Source organism: Hetaerina americana, unplaced genomic scaffold (assembly GCF_022747635.1).
Source record: "Hetaerina americana unplaced genomic scaffold, ioHetAmer1.1.p SCAF_46, whole genome shotgun sequence".
NCBI classification, from domain to species: Eukaryota; Metazoa; Arthropoda; class Insecta; order Odonata; family Calopterygidae; genus Hetaerina; species Hetaerina americana.
Window position 1 is genome coordinate 1,491,286 of NW_027287052.1, and position 19,105 is coordinate 1,510,390.

Here is a 19,105-nt window from a genome sequence, read left to right on the forward strand (position 1 = left end):
TCCGCAATAAATCACGGGTGAGAATACAAAAAGTTTCTAAATAACAATTCAAAACGTGGAGGTGAACTATTACTTAAATTTGTCACAAAAGATTTTCTCATTTTTAATGAGGGCTCACAAATATTTACACAGAATGAACGGACAATGCGAAACTAGGATACGTATCCGTTAAAACCAAACCACAGGGTTACACAGGAGCCTTGCAAAAATAACAATTTCATGCCCGCCCTTCGGCATGCTTAAAGATGTTCGTGATTATTCCACTGCAGTACGATGCGCACAATAACAAGTGAATTCGATTGGAAACAACAATTACTATTAAATTACAATGCATTTTCATTCCCGGAATTTGAACTAGAATGGTATCTTGATCAATAGTTAATTTAATGTTCGAGATATATCTCTAGAATTAAACGTAATATCCTATTTTTTCCGTATTTATATAACGAAAAAACATCAACAGTGTTTTGTTATCATCAGGATGCTACACGGGAAGTGACGGCCATTTACCTCCGACGCCTTATCCGCTTTATCCGGTGTATGAATACGAAGAAAAGCATTTTAACGAAAAAGGATGAAGCGGGTTTCTATCATTTTGCGATAAATAACCTGCACATATGGAGTATTATTTGTTTTGTGAAGCTTGAACAAGTTCTGAGTCTGGCGTCAAGGTTTTTAAGGTAAGAACGATTGAAAGTTCACCGTTAGAAGACATCTCTAAAGTGAAGTTTTGGCTTTGGAGAATTGCCGGGTAGGCATACCGTGTGCTAACGAGGTCATAGTTATTTGTAATCAAAATGTGACGGAAAAATACCGTGGAGTACGTGTAATGTGAAAGTTAATATGTTGTAAATTGCGATGGATAAGTAGTTTCTGCCATGTTGCGTGGTACTAAATTTACCGTAAGAAGACATATAAGTCACCAAATATAAGAACTTTCAATATGGATTACTGGTATCCACAACGTGCCAAAGCAGTTTTGCACCGTGTTAAAGGTAAGCCATTGCCTAAAGTTGATTCACTAAGATGTCATCATGGTGAACAGGTATTTAGACTTTTTCTGTCGGCGATTCGTAGTGATTTTAATGGCTTATTAGCATAATTTTCTCGATAATAAGGATATGCACGTCCTAAATATTTATCGATTGTCGATTCCATGTTGATTTAATTTACCTGGATTTTGTTTCGTTGCATTGCACTCATTTTTTCCGAGTCAGTTTATTTGGCAGTCTTGTGCTTAAAACCACTTACTACGAATATGACGTTTCATTTAATTCTTTTTTTGCATCCAGGTTGTCACAATGGACTCTGATAGTTCCTTGGATGAAAATTTTGAGACTAGAGGTGAAGTGGCCGTGAGAGTCGGCAGGACTCGGTCCAACACCCCGAGTCCCCAGGAAGGTCATTCGGAGAGTGAGACCTCCGCTTCTTCGGACGAAGAGGAGGAAAGGGAAGTTCCCAAGGAGGCGCCCGCGCGATCCGCGACGCCAAAATCCCCACAGGGCGAGTCCAATTCCATATTGACGAGTGAAGAGGAAGATGACGATGTTCGTAGTCAGTCGTCCTATACTTCCGCGTCCTCGGTCGGTCGGGACGACGACGAGGAAAATGCAAGTCGTGAGGGACAAGGGAACGTGGAGAAGCACAGGGATGAGGAGAGGGCCGAGGACGCGATGGACGACGAGGGCAGCGTTAAGTCCAAATCCCCTGGCAGGGAGGAGGAAGGGGAGTGTTCGGTTGAGGAGGACTGCTGTTTCGGCGAGGAGTCGGGCGACGGCGGCAGGGGGGAGTCTCGCTCCCCTCAGCCTCCGCCCCCGCCGCCCGCCGACCTCTCCGACGTCTCCGACATGGACTCCCGAGACAGTCTGGAGGCGGTTTTCGCCCAGGACTGCAAGGTGAAGGACCCACAGAGTGACGGGGGTGAAGTGGGGTTGAGGGAGCCCCCGGGGTCCGGGCCCGCGGCGTCGCCCCCGGCGATGTCGGTGGGTTCCCGGGCGGAGGAGGGCGAGGAGGAATACGAAGAGGGCGAGGAGGGGCGTTCGGGAGGGCCCTGCACCCCCCCGGGACCGCCCTCTGCCCCCTCGCCCTCCTGTGTCCCCTCTCCACCACCCCCCGCCACCGCCCCCTCCATGATCCCCGTGCAGCACATAGTGGAGACGGAGCAGTTGGACTTTGAGGCGGAGGAGCAGGTGAAAGAATCGGGGGCAGGGGTTGGCGGGGGCGCCCCGGGCGGTGGGGGCGAGGAGGACGAGGACAAGGAAGAAGGGGAGTGCGAGGAGCCCCGGGCGGCCCCTCGGAAGAAGCGGAAGGGGAGGGGGCGTGGGGGGGATGAGGAGGAGGAGGATGATGAGGAGGGCGCGATGGACGACAAGAGCGACGGGGAGTTGAAGGAGGGTGAGGATCTGGAGGAGGGCGAGTTGACGGACGAAGACGAGGCGCGGCCGGGCGAGATGGAACCGAGGCCCGTGTGCCGCTTCTACAACAGGGGGCAGTGCACGTGGGGCTCCAGCTGTCGGTGCGTAGCCCCTCCCCACTCTGTGATTCTGCATTTCTTAACTGCAACCCTGATTAGCCGTTTAAGTTAAACCATGACTGATGACACAAACAGCTTCTCTCAATCTGAATGATTTTCTGCGTGCCAGGGCCTGCTCTAAAGCCATGGGCAGTGAAAGGAATAAGTAATTGACGCCCCCTGTAATTCAACACTGGTTAATTTCTGTGTGAATTTCATACGTCATATAATGGATTGAGTGAAATCCACCCTCAGACATTACACCAACCTTTGTTAGGTGTCATTGTGGTTGGTACGAAAGCCATCAGTTTTGTTTTTTTTTTAGGAGAAAAATGATCTGAAGTTATATCCTTCAAGTTGTTGAGACTTCTTAATAGCATTGGCCAGTGTTCCTTAAAAAAAACAATGCATTGTATTTAGAGCTAGAGTAGCTAGATGTCAAAATAGGCGCTGTATGAAAGTCAAAATTCCATTTCTCAAAGGTACAAATTTTTGAATTTAAATTTTGAGTTGGGAGGCTTGGTTGAATATGTGCGTCCTCCAGTTGTTCCAAGACTCTCAGCACCTCACACATTTAATATTCTGAACCACTGCCACCGGAGTGGCATTTCATTTCTTAATTTTTGGGCCACAAAGGTCAAGGAAAAGTAGGGGAGTTCCATATGGACAATTTACTAATGCCATTTTAAATGATAATGATAGTAAAAATATGGCGTTTAATTTTTCAAGTATAAATGATATTTATTATGCCATATGATTTGTTCGCACAAGGATCTGACAAGTCAGAAATAACAAGGCCATGTAGTGGTATGCACATAATACAATATGCACGTGGTTACACCATATGCATAACATAGCAAACCGAATTGATTTAGCATTGCCCCATGTATTCTTTTACACTCTATTATTATTTTTCAAAAAAATAAGTCTTTTAACTTTTCCATTGAATTAACAATTATTCAATTTAAATTGATTTAAAAAATAACAATGCCTAATTTGGTTGGTTGGAGTCCTGTTAATACCAGCATCATTTGATATCTTAACCATTCTAAGAATCATGCTCACCTGTGTGCAATTTGCCCACGATTCAACCGCATTCTTCCTGCCTCACTTCTCCCAGGAAAGGGCAAAGATGAATCTCTTGAAGAAACCAAATCTTCTAGTCAAAGTCCTTTAACATGTGATTTAACTTCCCTGAGACTTCCGGATAATAGTCCATCACTACACTCCATAGAGCCCTCCTTAATGTTCTCTCATGCGTGGTTGTGACTATGATTTATTGATTTTAACTGAAAATTGTGGGTCCCATGATTGATCAGTTTGGATACATTTCTGCATTTTAGCCGTAATTAATTAGCAAGGAGTGATAAATACTAAAGTGGATAGTTGTCTAGACTTGCACATCCCTACCTTTGTTAGTTACGGAGCAGATGTAATTTGGTGTCGTACTTACCATGAGCCTATTTTGTTTGTGAAGGAGTAATTGTAGAATATCCATTTATTGTAAGCCTAATTTGAAGTGCTGACCAGGTGGATAAATGGGTGTTGCTATTGTTGCTAATGAACATGATTGCAACTTGAGTCTATCAAATGGGTGCTTTCACGATAAAAATTGTTGTTCATATACATATCTAGGGACCCAGGCTCCTACTAGGGCATATTTTAGCAAATGGATGCAATTTTCCATATCTATTGTATAAAAACTATTCAGGTGTGAAAATTTAATGCAATTAAGATTTTGGGCAAAAGTTTTTTATAGATATCAACCGAATTCCTTCCCACCTTAAGGCAGATACTAAGCAAATACTTCATTTAGACTAAGAGTGAAGTAAGAATCTGTAAATTTTACAATAGTCCATATGTATGCAGTTCTCTGTTAATAAGGTTCTAAGTAAGTAGTAGCAGATCGACTATGTTCTACTAAATAGTTCAGTTGGTGTGAATTGGAAAGATAATCAACGACAAAGGTTACATTTTTAGTTTAATAAGTGAGCGCAATTGGTGTACAGATATCTGCAGTGTATTATCTATGTTTATGGTATTAATTTTTTTCAGTACAGTATGAAACTTGATGGGTACTTTATGATAAAGATTATAGACCAGTAAATTTGGATTTAGAAAGGGAATATGGTGTTGAAAATGATAGCTAAGGATATGAAACTGTAAAAATTGAGCCGATAAAGAAAATGAATAGAAGGAAATTAAATCAAAGAAAGCTTTGAGAATAGATAATATTTCTGCAGAACTACTCGAGAATCAGGGAAAACGAATGAGGAAAATGTTTTTATGGGCATATTAAACTTGAGATAGCATTTATGGGGGAGGAATATGGCCAGAAGAATTTTTTAGGACAGTATTGATAAACTTTCAGAAAAAAGGGAAAAGTAGCTGTATGTGTGAACTATATGCAGGCTATAAGTTTGATTCCACATGCTGCAAAGGTATTACTTTGTGATCATGAGCAAAAAGATGAAGAAGATGGAAATTTGGTACTTAAGAGAAAATCGGTTTATGTTTAGGAAGGGGATGATGGGTACACAAGATGCTGTAGCTGTAATGAGGTCATCAGTAGAAAGGAACTACGAGTACCACCAGGATATATCTGAATGGTCCATAGATTTTGAGAAGGAATTTGATATAGACTACTGGGCACAATTAATGAATATTTTGCTGAAGATACTGATAGGTTAGATGACCTATCTGGAACCTGTACATGTTCAGAATGCACAGGTGAGGACAGTGAATGAAGAGTTGGATTCTGCGGTACAAGGCAGGAAAAACAACAGGGGTGACCATTATGTATTACCTATTCTTTTCAATACATACCTATATATGCAGAGAAAATGGTAAGGGAGGCAGTGCAAGGGCTTGAGTGAACATGTGGTGGTGGGACTCTTTTCAAATCAGTTAGATTTGCGGATGATCAAGGGTCAGTTAGCCAGTCAGCCAAAGAGTTACAATTATTACTGAGTGCCTTGAAGAATGTGTGATAGGCATGAGATGTGAATCAATCATTAGAAAACCAAGAATGATAGCCTCCTATTTAGGATTTAATGAAATCCTAAATAGGAGGCTAAGATAAACTAATGTGAATTTGGGGGGCATAAACTAGAACAGATGGAACATTTCAATTGTTTAAGAGGTGTTTTGGAAGAGAGTGGGCCAAATAGTTGAGACATGAAAACAAACCATAAACACAGTAATCAACCTGAAGGTTGGTTTAGTAGGTGATGGTAGAGATCACCCAGTACTAAGCCCTATACGGCATGTGAAAATTCACACATCAGGGTAGGGGGGCCAGTTCCTTTCCCTGTGCCGGTTATGGTTTCCCAGGAAGACCTGGTACCCGAAAAATCACTTTAGCTTGGGTGGAGCTGCAGGTGCCCAGAGTGCCTTGCCCGGGAATCGAACCCGGGACCCTCCGGTCAGTAGTCCAATGCTCTACCCACTGGACTACCGCGACCCACCGACATTAAAATATGAACTACATTGTATAAAGATGAATTTACAATGTGGCCAGAGTAGATTACAGGCACCTTAAGTAAAGGTATAAATAAAATACTGGTGCTTTGGTTCATAAATTTCTATGGTTTGAAAACTTGATTAGTGAAGCAATAGAGTAAGCATGGATTGGATGCTTTTGAGATGTGGGTGTGGGGAAGGATGGAAAAAATAAAATTGGCCGGAAGGAGTAAAAACAAGTTCTGAAAATGGTAAGGGAAGAGAGATGACTGTTGGGAAAAATTTGAAGGTGTGACAGTTAAATGAAATAAGTACTGAAAGGCAGTGAGATGCTGAAGACAGGGACGTAGGGGAGAATGCCGGGAAAGCAAGGAGTGGAGAAAGTAATTGGCATTTTGGATAGCATTAAGGCTGGTAGAAAGTATGCACAGCTAAATGATGTGTTTTGGTGAGATGATGTGTTGGGGTTTAGGAATTTTTTTGTCATGTAAGTTGGGACTTAAAGTTACTCTGGAGTAGAGCAATGGATAGTGCCTAGGCCCATATAAAATCTCTGTTAACCTGGTAGAATACTGCTTATAATATATAACCACAGTTGTCAACCCAAGGGTTGGTTTGATAGGTGAGGATAGAACTCAATATTGAGAAATCTAATGGAATATGAAATTCACACATCATGGTAGGGGGCCAGTTCCTTTTCCTGTGCCAACAGTGATTTCCAAGGAAGGCCTGCTACCCCAAAAATCTCACAGCTCTTGGGTAAAGATGAGGGTTCCCTGAGGTATCCCAAGGAATTGCACCCAGGCCCTCTCAGGGCCAATAGCCCATGCTCATCCCAATGGTTTACCATGTTCCCTTATGTATGAGACTTAATTTACTCTACCTACCCTTTTTTCTGGGGAAAAGAAGTTAAATGTCTGATACTTAGAGATATAATAAATAGAGGCCACTAAGGCATGATAATATGATATGCTGAGGCTTACATGCCACTAATGGCATTGTTCATTTATCAATTAATTACATTTATGAACTATCAGCAGGATGTAAAACCATTTTATGCATTAAAAAAACTACAATTTTCCATCTCCATTGTAAAAGGTCTCAATTATTATTCAATTTTAACCCCAAAGTCTCATGCAAACATGAAACAGGTGTAAGCATTCTTCAAGTCATGATGTATTAAAAACCTTTGAAACATTTAATTAATCATCCAATAATATTTTCACTGTGCCATAGATTAATGGAATTTCTGCATTAGATAATTTTCTCCCTCACATATTTTAAATTTTGTTTTATTAATTTGTTTTTTTTTTGGAGGGGGGCTCCTCAGTGGGCATGTTGTGTTTGGTGTTTCTGTGGCAGAAAAAAATTGAAAGATGTATGCTAGGGGAGGCTTATTTGATTCCTTGCTGGCCACTATTAATTGAGCTAAATGCATTAACTATTCCAAGTTTGTACATTTATCACTTGGTGTAAGTCTTGGTGAGATAAAACCTGAAAAAATATTGCTTAAACAAAGATATTCATATCATATCCATAGAATTAGTCACCAAATCCATTTATGACACCATCAGAGGAAAATTTTTTGTGATAGCCCCTTAGCAATGGGTGCAAAAATATACTGTGTGTTACCCAGCTATGTAAATGAGGCCAACTCCATATCTATTTTTAAGATGAGGTTGAAAAATTATCCATGAATTAATTTTTACCATTCAGTACATGATATATTTACAAAACAATTGGAATAATATTTATTCAATGATTAATTTCATATTTATGTACAACGATGATTTATTCTATGCCTAACATGTATTTGTTAATGAATATTTAAAATCTGAAGTGCATCATATCTCATGCAAGCAATTGTTACCTGATCTTTAGGCAAATAAATATATTATTATTGCTAATAAGTAATCGTTTTTTTAATCATTTTTCAGGTTTGTTCACCCGGGAGTGACCGACAAAGGTAACTACACAATGTTTGAGCTCCCTCGGGCACTCCTTCCTGTGAATGGGCCTCCTGTTTACTCCCCAGACTACAGGATACCATATGAAAAGCCTTTCCAAGTAAGTGGATTTGAAATCTCATGAATGAACTTATTTTGAACCTAATTATTGGCTCGTTCATTTTGCTGAATCTAGGGGGTAACCAGGTGAATGAGGTGATGAAGAAGGACATTTTGAGTGCCAGAATGCTGGAAAAATTGAGACAAGCATTGAAGGTCTCTTGTCAAGCCATAATTCTTTTGGGAAATTCCCTAAGTGGAACTGGATTGAGGATGATTAGTCCACATGACTAGGGAGTATTGGAAAATCCACTTTTTCAAAGTGACTTATCATTCGCTAAAATGGTTTATATAGGTTATTCTCTCATGATAAACAGCATGGTGGTGGCACATGGCAGCCCACCTACCAGGAGGTCGTATTCTTGCCCTTTAAGAATATCCATGGAGGATGTGATCCCTTTTGAGTTTGGTGATTTTGCTAAGGACTGCCTCACTAATTGGAAACTGCCCCCAAATGATAAAACTCCCCTCGGGTTGACTCCTTGGCTGACACTTACCTTCTTCTTGACCTCTTCCAGCAGCCTGCCCCCTTCCCGGTGACCAGGAAGGAGGAGGTTGTGCCGGTGTTTGAGAGTGCTTGGGAGCGGGGACTACGCCACGCAAAGGAGGTGGGTGACTTGCTTTCTTTTGGTTGCCTTTTTGCAATTATGTAGCGAATATTATACAGGGTGATGACTTGTGATGCTGAATTAAGAACACAGTCAACTCTTCATTATCTGTGTGTTACTCTCTTCGTGTTTTTCTCTTCCCAGAACTTTTAAATTTAAATTAAATTACAATCGTAAAGATGATTAAATGCTTTGAAACTTTGATATATCTTTTTATGTATGAAAGTTTGAAATATCTGTACTTTCTTCAAAGTTTTTAATTTCACAAAATCAGTAGTTGTCGGTGGTATGGTATATTTTTATTTAAACATTTTCGTACCATCCATACTTTATCCAACTATTGTTTCCCTTGCATTCATTCACTAACTCTGAGAGTTCCATATTCTCCCTTATAGCGAGCGGGTACATAAGTTTTACTGTGCAGCAAATAAGTCTTTAACTACACTGCATTATTTTAATCAGTGTATCATATGATGAGCATGAATCCTTATCTGTGATCCTTTTTTCAAATTCATCTGTCAAATGTTTTTCCCTGGCTACATGATTGATTGGTATAGCTTGCTGAGGAAAATGCATTCTGATATTCCCATGATGATAATTCTGCATTCTTATAAAGCAATAATTCTTTTAATCATTAGGAATGAAAAAAAGTTTCCATATCGGAAATCAGAATTTTCAACAGTGAATCAGCTTTTAGGAAAACTCATTAAATTTTCTTCTGCTGGAACTTCTGTTGTGAACAGTAATGTTCCGATAAATGCCCTTATAGAATGGCATCCTGTGCTTTGACTGGTAATACAAATGCTTGACCTTAGTGGCTAGGTTGTTTATGCTCCATGGCTGTCCAGTAGGTGACAGTTGATTTGTGTGGCTTATTAAATTTGTTAAAGTACTCCCAAGTCTTTCCTTTCCTTATAGTCTGCGCTATATTTATTGTTTTATGAACTGTGAAGTTTTTAATGTTATTATTTGTTATTCTTGTGTGTCCACTCCTGGTAAAAATACACTAATTGGATACGCTGTAAAACCTTATGTAGCCTATCTTCCTCAATCCCCTGGCATATTCCATGTATATCTATGCCTTTTTTTGCTATCTAAACCAATTGGTACTTAAAATTAACCCGTCTCCTTCAGAACTCAATGCTTTCTCCTGCAGTAATTCCTTGTTCCTTAACTGAAGTCGCCTACCTTAGTTCCCTCTCTTCCTTCAACTAATGTCATTCCAATCCCAAATGTTTCCTTCCAGGGACAGCCACAACTATGCCCCTATACTGGTTGGGTACCCTGTGTATTTCATCCTTCCTGTAATTGCTTGTGTGCATGTAGACCTGAGTAATGACAAAGTTTATTGGTTCATCTTTCGCCTCTACTAATAATATTCAATCATGTGTATGCTCTTTTTTTTACTGTGTCATGGTACCTTTTTGTTCAATGAAATTGCCTCCACTCTTCTGTATATTGCTACAATAATCCCTACTTTCCCTCATGCTGTTGGGAAATAAAGACATTTGCTTAGTCTAGTCTACTTTTGTTTATAGACTCACCCATTATTTTTTATTTAAAAAATTGTTCTACCCAAAATAATTCTTAAGTAAATACTGTTTATAATTCAGGTAGGGTTGTCCAAAGGTATTGTCTAGCAATAGAAACCAATATCCTCTTGTAAGTTGCTGGGTGTAAGTTTCACTAGGTTGCAGTACCATATTTAGTTTGTATTTATTTTTTTATTAAATATTAAGACTACCTCATTTCTATGGCTGTCTTTAATGAAAGCTTGCTGTAATTCTCATTTAAGCTCATTTTGATATGTAACCAAAACTGTTGCGACCAAACATGTGCTCTTTAAAATGAATATTGATATTCAAGACATCATCAAATAAACCCTCAAATGATTAACCCTCTTAGTGCGGCGGGGATTCCAGGGGTACTAGTGAGAAGTGTGAAGGGTAATTTAAGAAAATGTATCACCTCAGGAAAAAAAACATTATGAAGTTATTTGTTTAGATATCCATATGCAGTTTTGTTTATTTTAAAATAAAATATTGTAGTTAATAATGATGTAATACATTTACATCATCTGAAAAATAAATGTAATTTTTACAGTATTATAAAATTTTTTAGAATATTTTTTTAGAATAATATTTCAATTTTTAAACACAATACTTATACTTTTTAAAAACATTTTTCAATAAAACTACTATATTTAAATATAAGAAAGAATAAAAAAGACATGTAGAAAAAATTATAAATAAATAAAGAAAAACCAGTGAATTGAAAATTTTTTTGTCAGATTCTGCATAGTTCGATTTTGTTGAAAAGGCTGATCTCACTGAGTCAAATTGGGACTTTTCCCCTTTACTTGAGACTGTGGCAATGTGCTTACAATCTAATGGCAGAAAAAAATGAAGTTCTAACTCACAGAGAACTACTGACAATGTAATCCAACACACAGGGCGCAAATGATTAGATAGGATGGACAGCAAGAGAAATCAAAATGATTACAAAGCAGTGCGGTCATTTCCATCGTATCAACACCACGACACCATAACACATTCAAGAGATTACAGATAAACACAGATTAGTAGCCTTTCAGTGCCTTTTATAGTGTAAAGGCCAAGGCTCACTATAGTGTAAAGGCCACTCAGAAAAATTATGAGCAGGCAATTAGTCTGAGCTTCTCGACATGTACAAAACTGAACCTAAAATTATAGTGAGAATTATACCTTTTGAAAAGCATTTAAAATTGCTAATGAAAGATTAAAATATGTGTTATATAATTGTATGGAATTCACCCTATCGATAGCACAAAAAACATAAATTATTAGAGAAAAAACCATAAGTTACAGCGATTTAAACAATAGCCTACGCAAGAGCCGATATATCGGCCCGCCGCACTTTTCGCCAGGGATACAAAAGCCGATATATCAGCCCGCTGCTCTAGGAGGGTTAATTATGGCAAATAAAAATTTGGACTCACCTGTGTGCTGAATCTGCCAAAATGAAGACACCTCTCTCTTTCAGTCTCTGCTATTAGAGGGTGTTTGTATTTTTGACCCTTATTGTCTACATTTAAGTTTCATAATAATAGATTCCTTACTGAACAAATTTTGGAGAAATCAGTTGGAAAATATTTGCATTTTATTGTTGTTTAATTTCCATGTATATAATGTTCAGATTTACACATGTATTTTACAGACTTGTCAGCTTCTTTGTTGAATTCTCTTACTCCTTAATCTGCTAATGATTTTGAATGGCTTTTTCAGCCCTTAGTTTATGGCAAATGAAATCAAGTCACTTTAAATGAGATTCAATGATGTCCATTAGTACATTATCAGTAAAGGTCCAGACATGGACGTTTGTTTTAATTAAAATTAGTAAGAGCCAGCTGATAAAAGGATGATTGAGTTCATGTTTGGGGCTGTGGTGCGTAGCCATTCGCAAGCCCATCTGTGTCCACCCAAGTCATTGGAAGGAATTGGTCTCCTTTTTGCAGATGATGAGGAAGGCAACTAAGCGTAAGGAAATGGACATTGACTTTGAGGAGAAGAAGATGAACTTGAGCCTGGGGCAAGAGGAGTTAGACAAGGAGAACGACTATTACACACGGCCGGCCAGTCCAATCATCCAAGCCAAGGATGACCCAGATCACTGGAAGTGAGTGCCTTTCTCTCTCTCTCTCTGTCCTCTCATGTATTAAGTGCTGCTTTGCGCTTGATTCCTATTTTCTCTCCCCATTAATGATCAGTCAACAAATCCCAGCAAGTTCTGAAGTTGAAGTACATGGCTGTGTTCTATCAAGTGTATAGGATTGGTATTACATAATCAAATTGCACACACATATACATGGTTGCACCAGCAGTCAGTATATCATTTAATAATATGACAGATTTTCCTGTATAATCTTATATGTATAATATAATATTTCCTATAATATGACCTTCAAATCATGAATCAGTGTGTATGTATATATGAAATGACATTTATGCCTGTGCGCAAATATGTACACCTATTTCCAAGTTTAAATGGGTGAACATTTTCAGGAAATTTTGTGGGTGAAAACCCCTCGGCCAGAAATCCTTGCTGAAGAAAAATGAAAAATTTTTCTGAAGAATAATGAAAAATTTTGTTTGTTGTTACTGACAATCCGTAATAAGCATAGAAATTGAGTAGTATTAATTGTAATTGTTAGTATTTAAATGAAGTTGAAGCTCCTTTAATTAAATACCCTGTTTGAATTTTGTGATTAATTATAATTTCTTTAAAAGTAAAGAATGAAATGGCTCTAGAAAACTTGATATTAGTGATGAGGAATGGTTCAGTTGTCACTTCCAGTTCTTGCTTCCAATAGTTGCTTTGAACCGATGTGTATTGATAGTTGCAGTTGTCAGCAAAAGCTTGATGACCTTCAAAGGAATTATCACCTTAATAGAAGTTATACTTATAATTTTGAGAAGTTCCATACTAGTGCAAAGTTACTGAAAGTTCTCAGGAGCATGGAAGAGGCCTGAACATAATGTTAATTTTTATTTATCAAAGAGCAGCACTTGCTGCTATAGCTGTTGTCAAAAGAAAAAGTTTAAATACATACATTCATTACTGTGGTGAATAGATACATATGCATTAAAATTTCACCCTTGAGAAATCCAGTTCAAAATATTCACTTAAAAGAATACAAAGGGTTTGAAATGAACGAATCCTCAATTATATTTTTGAAACTATTGTAGCTAGTCAATCTTGCAGTATGGGGATTGTAGCCAGTCAATCTTGCAGTATGGGGAAGTCTGTAATAAGATTTTAAGGCAAGGTTATCTGACTGGTTGAAGGTTTGGACAGTCTGCATTGGGTAACATATTTCTAGCATATTTTTTACCTTGTATTATGGCTATGTTTATTACTTCTGAATGCATAGTTATTTGCATGATCTTTTACATGAATTAAGCACTGGTAAATATATATATATGTGAAAGACTGTCATCACTCTTAGCCTGGCAAATAGCAGACGACAGTGATCATGATGGCCAGAGCTGGTTATAATCCTAACTGCCTTTTTTGTGACATAAGCAGAGCTTTTGTGCCACTTGCACGTCCCCAAAGCCTTGGGCCATAACTTAAGTGACTTTGGAAAAAGGCAAAATAGGCAAGTCGCAAATGCTCCACAGGAAGTCCTTTTAAGTCTCCTGATGAGGAAGAGATTGTTAGAAATTTTTTTTGGAGATTGTGGTTACATGAATTTTCCAAGAAAGATTAATAGTCAATAAAAAACCCTAGGAGCTTGACAGAGCTTGAAGCTTTACCAGCACTTCTAAGGTCACATAGAAGATATTGTCTTTTTTCACGATTCAAAAAACTTTATTAGCTGAGAACCAGTCACTAGCTTGTCGTTGAAAGTCTCTCAGTTCTTCATTTGCCTGTTCAGGAATTTTACATTAATTTTTAAAAGTGGTGTCACCAGGTTACAGGATACAATCAGTAGGTTTGTTACTTTCTAAGTTGTTGATCATCAGCAGAAAGAAGCTGTACCAATGCTTTCACGTGTTGTGGGATGTATTTTTGGTGAGAGACGTGATGACACTGTTGTTAATGAAGTCTGTTGTCTGTCTTCACAAGCAGCTATGAGGACCCAGTTGACCTCTACCACCCCGTGGGCACTGGCATGGGTGGTGGTGCTCCAATGGCACCTGTGGAAGTGAGGCAGCCGCACCACCATCACCATGGGCATCCAGGGATGGCCCCAGCGGGGGGCGCTGGGGGTGGTGGAGATTATTGGCGCAGGGTACGCTATGAAGGTGTCGATGCACTACGCAGCCTGCGTGTGGAGGCAGAGTATGTGGGCCGCAGTGGTGGCGATAGAAAGGAGCGGACTCGAGAGGGCAGGGATCTCGTGAGTTGCACCCCCTCTTCCTTCTTCCCCCTCATTGTTGTCATGTTGCAGTGATCACTGTTGTGGAGTGTTGTGCTCTTGGCATGGGTTCATGATGCAACTTCATGTTTTAATTTGGAGTAGTGGTGGTGCACAACATGCACATTCCCTATCATGTCACCTCTACTCAAATATTGGTTTGATCATGCATTAAAAAAATGTTAAATACGCTAAACTTAAGCCGCTAGTTAAAGTGTGACATGATGAAAGTGGACCTTAAAGAGTGGAGTTGATGGGGTGCGTGTATTCACTGTCTTTGACTTTTACCCCCTCTTTGTTGTAGCACCGCCATCACCACCACCATCATGGGACCAGTGAGCCAGTGGGACACATGGCGCCCCCACGAGGAGGGGAGCACGGGGGGCATCACAGGCACCACGTGGGAGGGGGGGGCGAGCGGGGAGGAGGAGGCGAGGGGAGGAGGGGGGATGGAGGTGGGAGCAGGTCTGGGGGCACGGACGGGGCAGGGTTAGCAGATGGAGGGGGCGGCGGCAGGGCTGGGCGGAAGAAGGGGGCGTTGTCAGGGGGGGCCCATCCCGGAAGCAGCAGTGGCGGAGGAGGGGGTGGGAGTGCATCTCGCACGGGGGCAAATGCCATCCCCCTTCCCCAGATGCCTCCAGAGAAGCCATCAGTGGCTGCAACAGCACCATGGTCCAGGGAAGACAAGTGAGTCATTGGTATACATGTGTGTATGAGTGTAAAATTGTTCTTGTGATGTATGAAGCCCTTCTTGTGGTACAATATTCAGTCTCTGGGTGGAAACACGCTCTTGGGACGACCGAATCAGTTGGGGAAGTGTTGAAAATGTCTGTGATTTCTCAAATTTGTTCAAAAGTTTGGGAAAAAGTAGAGGGAAGGGTCAAAGTTTGTAAAAATTCTTGGACTATGGTGTACAGTTTGGAATATCATGATGAGAATTAGGTTCCCTGTAGTTTGAAGTCCAGTTTGTGCTTTATCACAGGTCATCATGCATTTGCAAACTTTGGGATGAACTAAAATTATAGTTGGACCAGTGTTTGATTTATGAGAATGTCATGGTGCTCAAGGAACCCTCAAGGCCAGCTCATTAGCCTTGCTTTGCAATACATTTATGGAAAAAATGAACTTGATATCAGTAGTTTTGGAGAGAGTAATAGAAGAATTAAAGATTTTGTTCTGTGAATGAGTGAAAACCATTATTAAAAAAAAATGCTAAAAATGAAGAAAATTAGAGCTGCCAATTAAAATCTTGGGAATGCGATCTCCCAAGTTGAAAGTCTGGGTCCATGCCTGAATAGGACTGACTGTGAAGAGAGATAGAGAGAGTGAGTGAGATAATTCACAAAGAGCTTCTATTCAGATTCCAAATGCTTTGGGAAAAACTTGGGAAATATAATAGCATGTTTGAAATTCAGTGTGATATTTGTCCATTAAATCCTCTTTTTTCTTGAGTTTTCAATAAAATGAACTCAATCGGCTTTTCAGATTTATCTTTTTGGAACAAAACATAAGAATTCCATATTGCCTGGCCAATAAATTGTCTAAAAACCTTCTTGTAATTTTTTTGTAGCTTCCTAAGTAACTGGTAATGAGGAAGATCTTGATCACTGTAATCAACACCACCAATGGTGTTTTTGTAATTGCATTCCACTCTTGGCTTCACCACACCTAATCCCATTCTGGTTTTGGTAATTTTTTAGGGATGGTATTATATATTGTACTCCTGATGCAAGCAGTGTTTCCCTTTGGCATGCTTTTTAGTGTGTCCACCCTCTTCAACTTTCTTTTAGCCAATCCTGCTCTAAGATCTTTCCTTTTATTGTTTGGGGTGCCATAAATGCCCATTTTTTGTTCAACTAATTAGCTTGCACGTTGTGGTGACATCTACCGATTATATATTGGGGGACAATCAAATGAAAACCGAAACCTCCATGTCATAGCACACAGCCTGCTAGAAGCTAGCTTTTTATATATTGATACTGGCATCCCTGTGGTAGGGGAACTGCATTGTGACAACTCAGGTGCATGCAGTTGATGGGATATGTCTTTGTTGGTGTGCGGAATGTTTTTGTAGACTGTGTTCGCTTTTCATTTGACTGTCCCTCATACTGTCATACAATGTCCCTTTCCTAAAGAATGATATTTAAAATGAGAAGTGGTTTTTATGCTTGAAGGTAACCATTCATTATTTCAGTGTGCACAGTTTCCTGTCTCTTTAATATTAAGGAATTTATTGTACATCAAAGAAACTTTAATATATTTCAAGTGCACCAATCTGAGTGTATTTTTGGCCCCCTGCCGCAGGTATGCTGGGATGCCACCATCTGCACCACACTCGCAGAAGGCTCGAGGAGACGAATGGGCTGACCCATGGATGAGATCCAAGTCCCCCACTCGGCGCGCCTTGGCTTCCTCAACGGCACCAACAGGGGCACCAGCTGCAGCCACCGTTAGGTCATCCAGACGTCACCACCACTCCTTCAGCTCAGGGTCCTCTTACTCCTCTTCATCGTGAGTCTTTCTCCCTCCCTCGTTCTCGAGGGCATTGCTTAGCGCCCACACACAAGCATTACTTGATGATGCTTCTGTGTGAGTGGAATCAAGTGACAGCCTTATGGCTGTGTTAAATGTATGAAGTCGATTGAAACTCTTAGCCTGTTAACCCTTACCTGAGAAATGCACAGTTATAGTGAACATGATCAGCCTGTCTTGTTCCACTCCTTCCCCAAGTAGATACATTTTTGCTCATCATTTGGACCTTTCCACTCTGCTGACCATATGTAATTATTCGGCTAACTGTTAGTTCTCTCCAGGTATATTCTAATGAGGGATGTCCCCCAATGGTGTTATTTGGATCCCAACCTAACATTCTTGGAATAAAGAAGATGAAAACTTAAAAAAAAAGAAATATTTTCATAAACTCATCCATCCAACTCTCATTCTTATGGTGTTGGCAATTGAAAAATGCTCTTAAAATACTGAAAGCAGCATGGCATCCACTGGGTACAACAATTGTTTTTTTGCATAAAATGCCTTGCTTCCTAACATGCTTTTCATTGAAGATGATAATTGTGATTGTATGTACTTCGTTTCTGTTGTGTCTTTGGGAAATATCTGAAAATGTATTTCCATTTCCTAACAAAATTCTATTCTTCTAGGATTTATAATATCTAGTCCATTTTTCTGGCTGATCAACTTCATAACATTGGATTTTTACTGTAATTATTTTGTTGCATGCTCAATGGTCATCTTTGTTGTCAATAGTTTTTCTTCTTTGGGTTCTGGTCCTACCCAAGACATTTGTTTTGTATCAACTCTGGTGGTTGGCACTGTGAAACCCATTGATCACCCAAAATTAGGTTTCCAGGAGTCATATGAACCAATTTTCTAGCGAAGAAGTTTTCTTTCAAGATGATTAATTGTACTTTCAATTTTTTCTGGTGGACATCTGAAACTGATGTTTTTTAGTAAGATTTTCACTGAGTTAGTTTCCATGCATCAGAAGCTTGCATAAGATGATAATACTCAGCGTGGTTCCTCAAAGATCCCATGAAATGATTAAAGATTTAAGTATTTTGCTGTGTTCCCTTTAAACGTGGTAGACTCTTGATTAACTGAGATGCTCCAAAAAGGTTTTGAAATCCACTTAATTTGGAAGTGGTTGATTGGTATCATGTCAGTATGAATCGTATTTGATTTGCCTATCTGCATTTGACCGATTCCTGTTCTAACTATAAGAAAATGATGCTGATATTCACATGTAAAAGGGAAAAAGACGTGGTAACATGATCCTCTCCCTTGCTATAAGAAGGCTAGTGGTAGTATTCCATGAATACGGATTTATAGGAGACATTACACTAGTATTCTAATAGGGTCTCTGTGCATACTTTATGTAGTGTCCTTTTTGAATATGGGCCACAGAATATATTTTGATTAGGTGTGGATTAAGGAATAGTGTTATTAATTCTCACAGTTGCCCTGGAGGGGATGTAGATTCGGATCATGAAAGATGGTTTAGGAAATGGAATTTTGAAACTTCAACTGACATGATAAGATAGAGTTATTAAGGAGCTGTAGATATAAATGAGTGAGGAAAGAGAGCAAGAGAGAGAGGTACCATAAAACAATTGGAGCATATGGAAAAAGGTATATTGAAAGCCGCATAAAAACTGTAGGGATATGACAAGAAAACCATATATTATAGATTAAATCATCAGGAAGATAGAGGAGAGAAGGGAATAGAATAATGTAAAGACAAAGTAAAATATAAGGAGTACAAAGAGTTAAATAAGAAATTGAGATTGGAAACTAATAGGGTGAAAGAAGAATGGTGGAAGATGCAGCAAGGTGGTATGAAAGTTTGCAAAGGGAGGGTGGAATTGGTGCAATGTATAGGAAGGTGGAAGCACTCAGTGTGTAAGAAGGGAAAATCCATGCAAAAACTCAATGATAAGTCAGGAAAATTATTAATTGAACCAGGGAAGATTCAAGAGAGATGGAAGGAATATATAGAAGAACAAAATGGAAGAGACATTAGGCCCCCAAGCTTAGACATAGT

At 39.4% G+C, this 19,105-nt stretch overlaps 1 protein-coding gene across 1 annotated transcript in view; it reads left to right on the plus strand.

Moving 5' to 3' along the window:
• Positions 1–509: 509 nt before the first annotated feature.
• Positions 510–19,105, plus strand: part of LOC139693288 (zinc finger CCCH domain-containing protein 18) — a 36,529-nt gene continuing 17,933 nt past the window's right edge. The window contains exons 1-9 of the mRNA XM_071591401.1: positions 510–995; positions 1,293–2,515; positions 7,912–8,041; positions 8,559–8,648; positions 12,142–12,302; positions 14,259–14,529; positions 14,852–14,960; positions 15,036–15,234; positions 16,852–17,058. Coding sequence (XP_071447502.1) covers positions 1,302–2,515; positions 7,912–8,041; positions 8,559–8,648; positions 12,142–12,302; positions 14,259–14,529; positions 14,852–14,960; positions 15,036–15,234; positions 16,852–17,058 — 2,381 coding nt within the window. The 5' untranslated portion in view covers positions 510–995; positions 1,293–1,301. The remainder of the gene's footprint in view (positions 996–1,292; positions 2,516–7,911; positions 8,042–8,558; positions 8,649–12,141; positions 12,303–14,258; positions 14,530–14,851; positions 14,961–15,035; positions 15,235–16,851; positions 17,059–19,105) is intronic.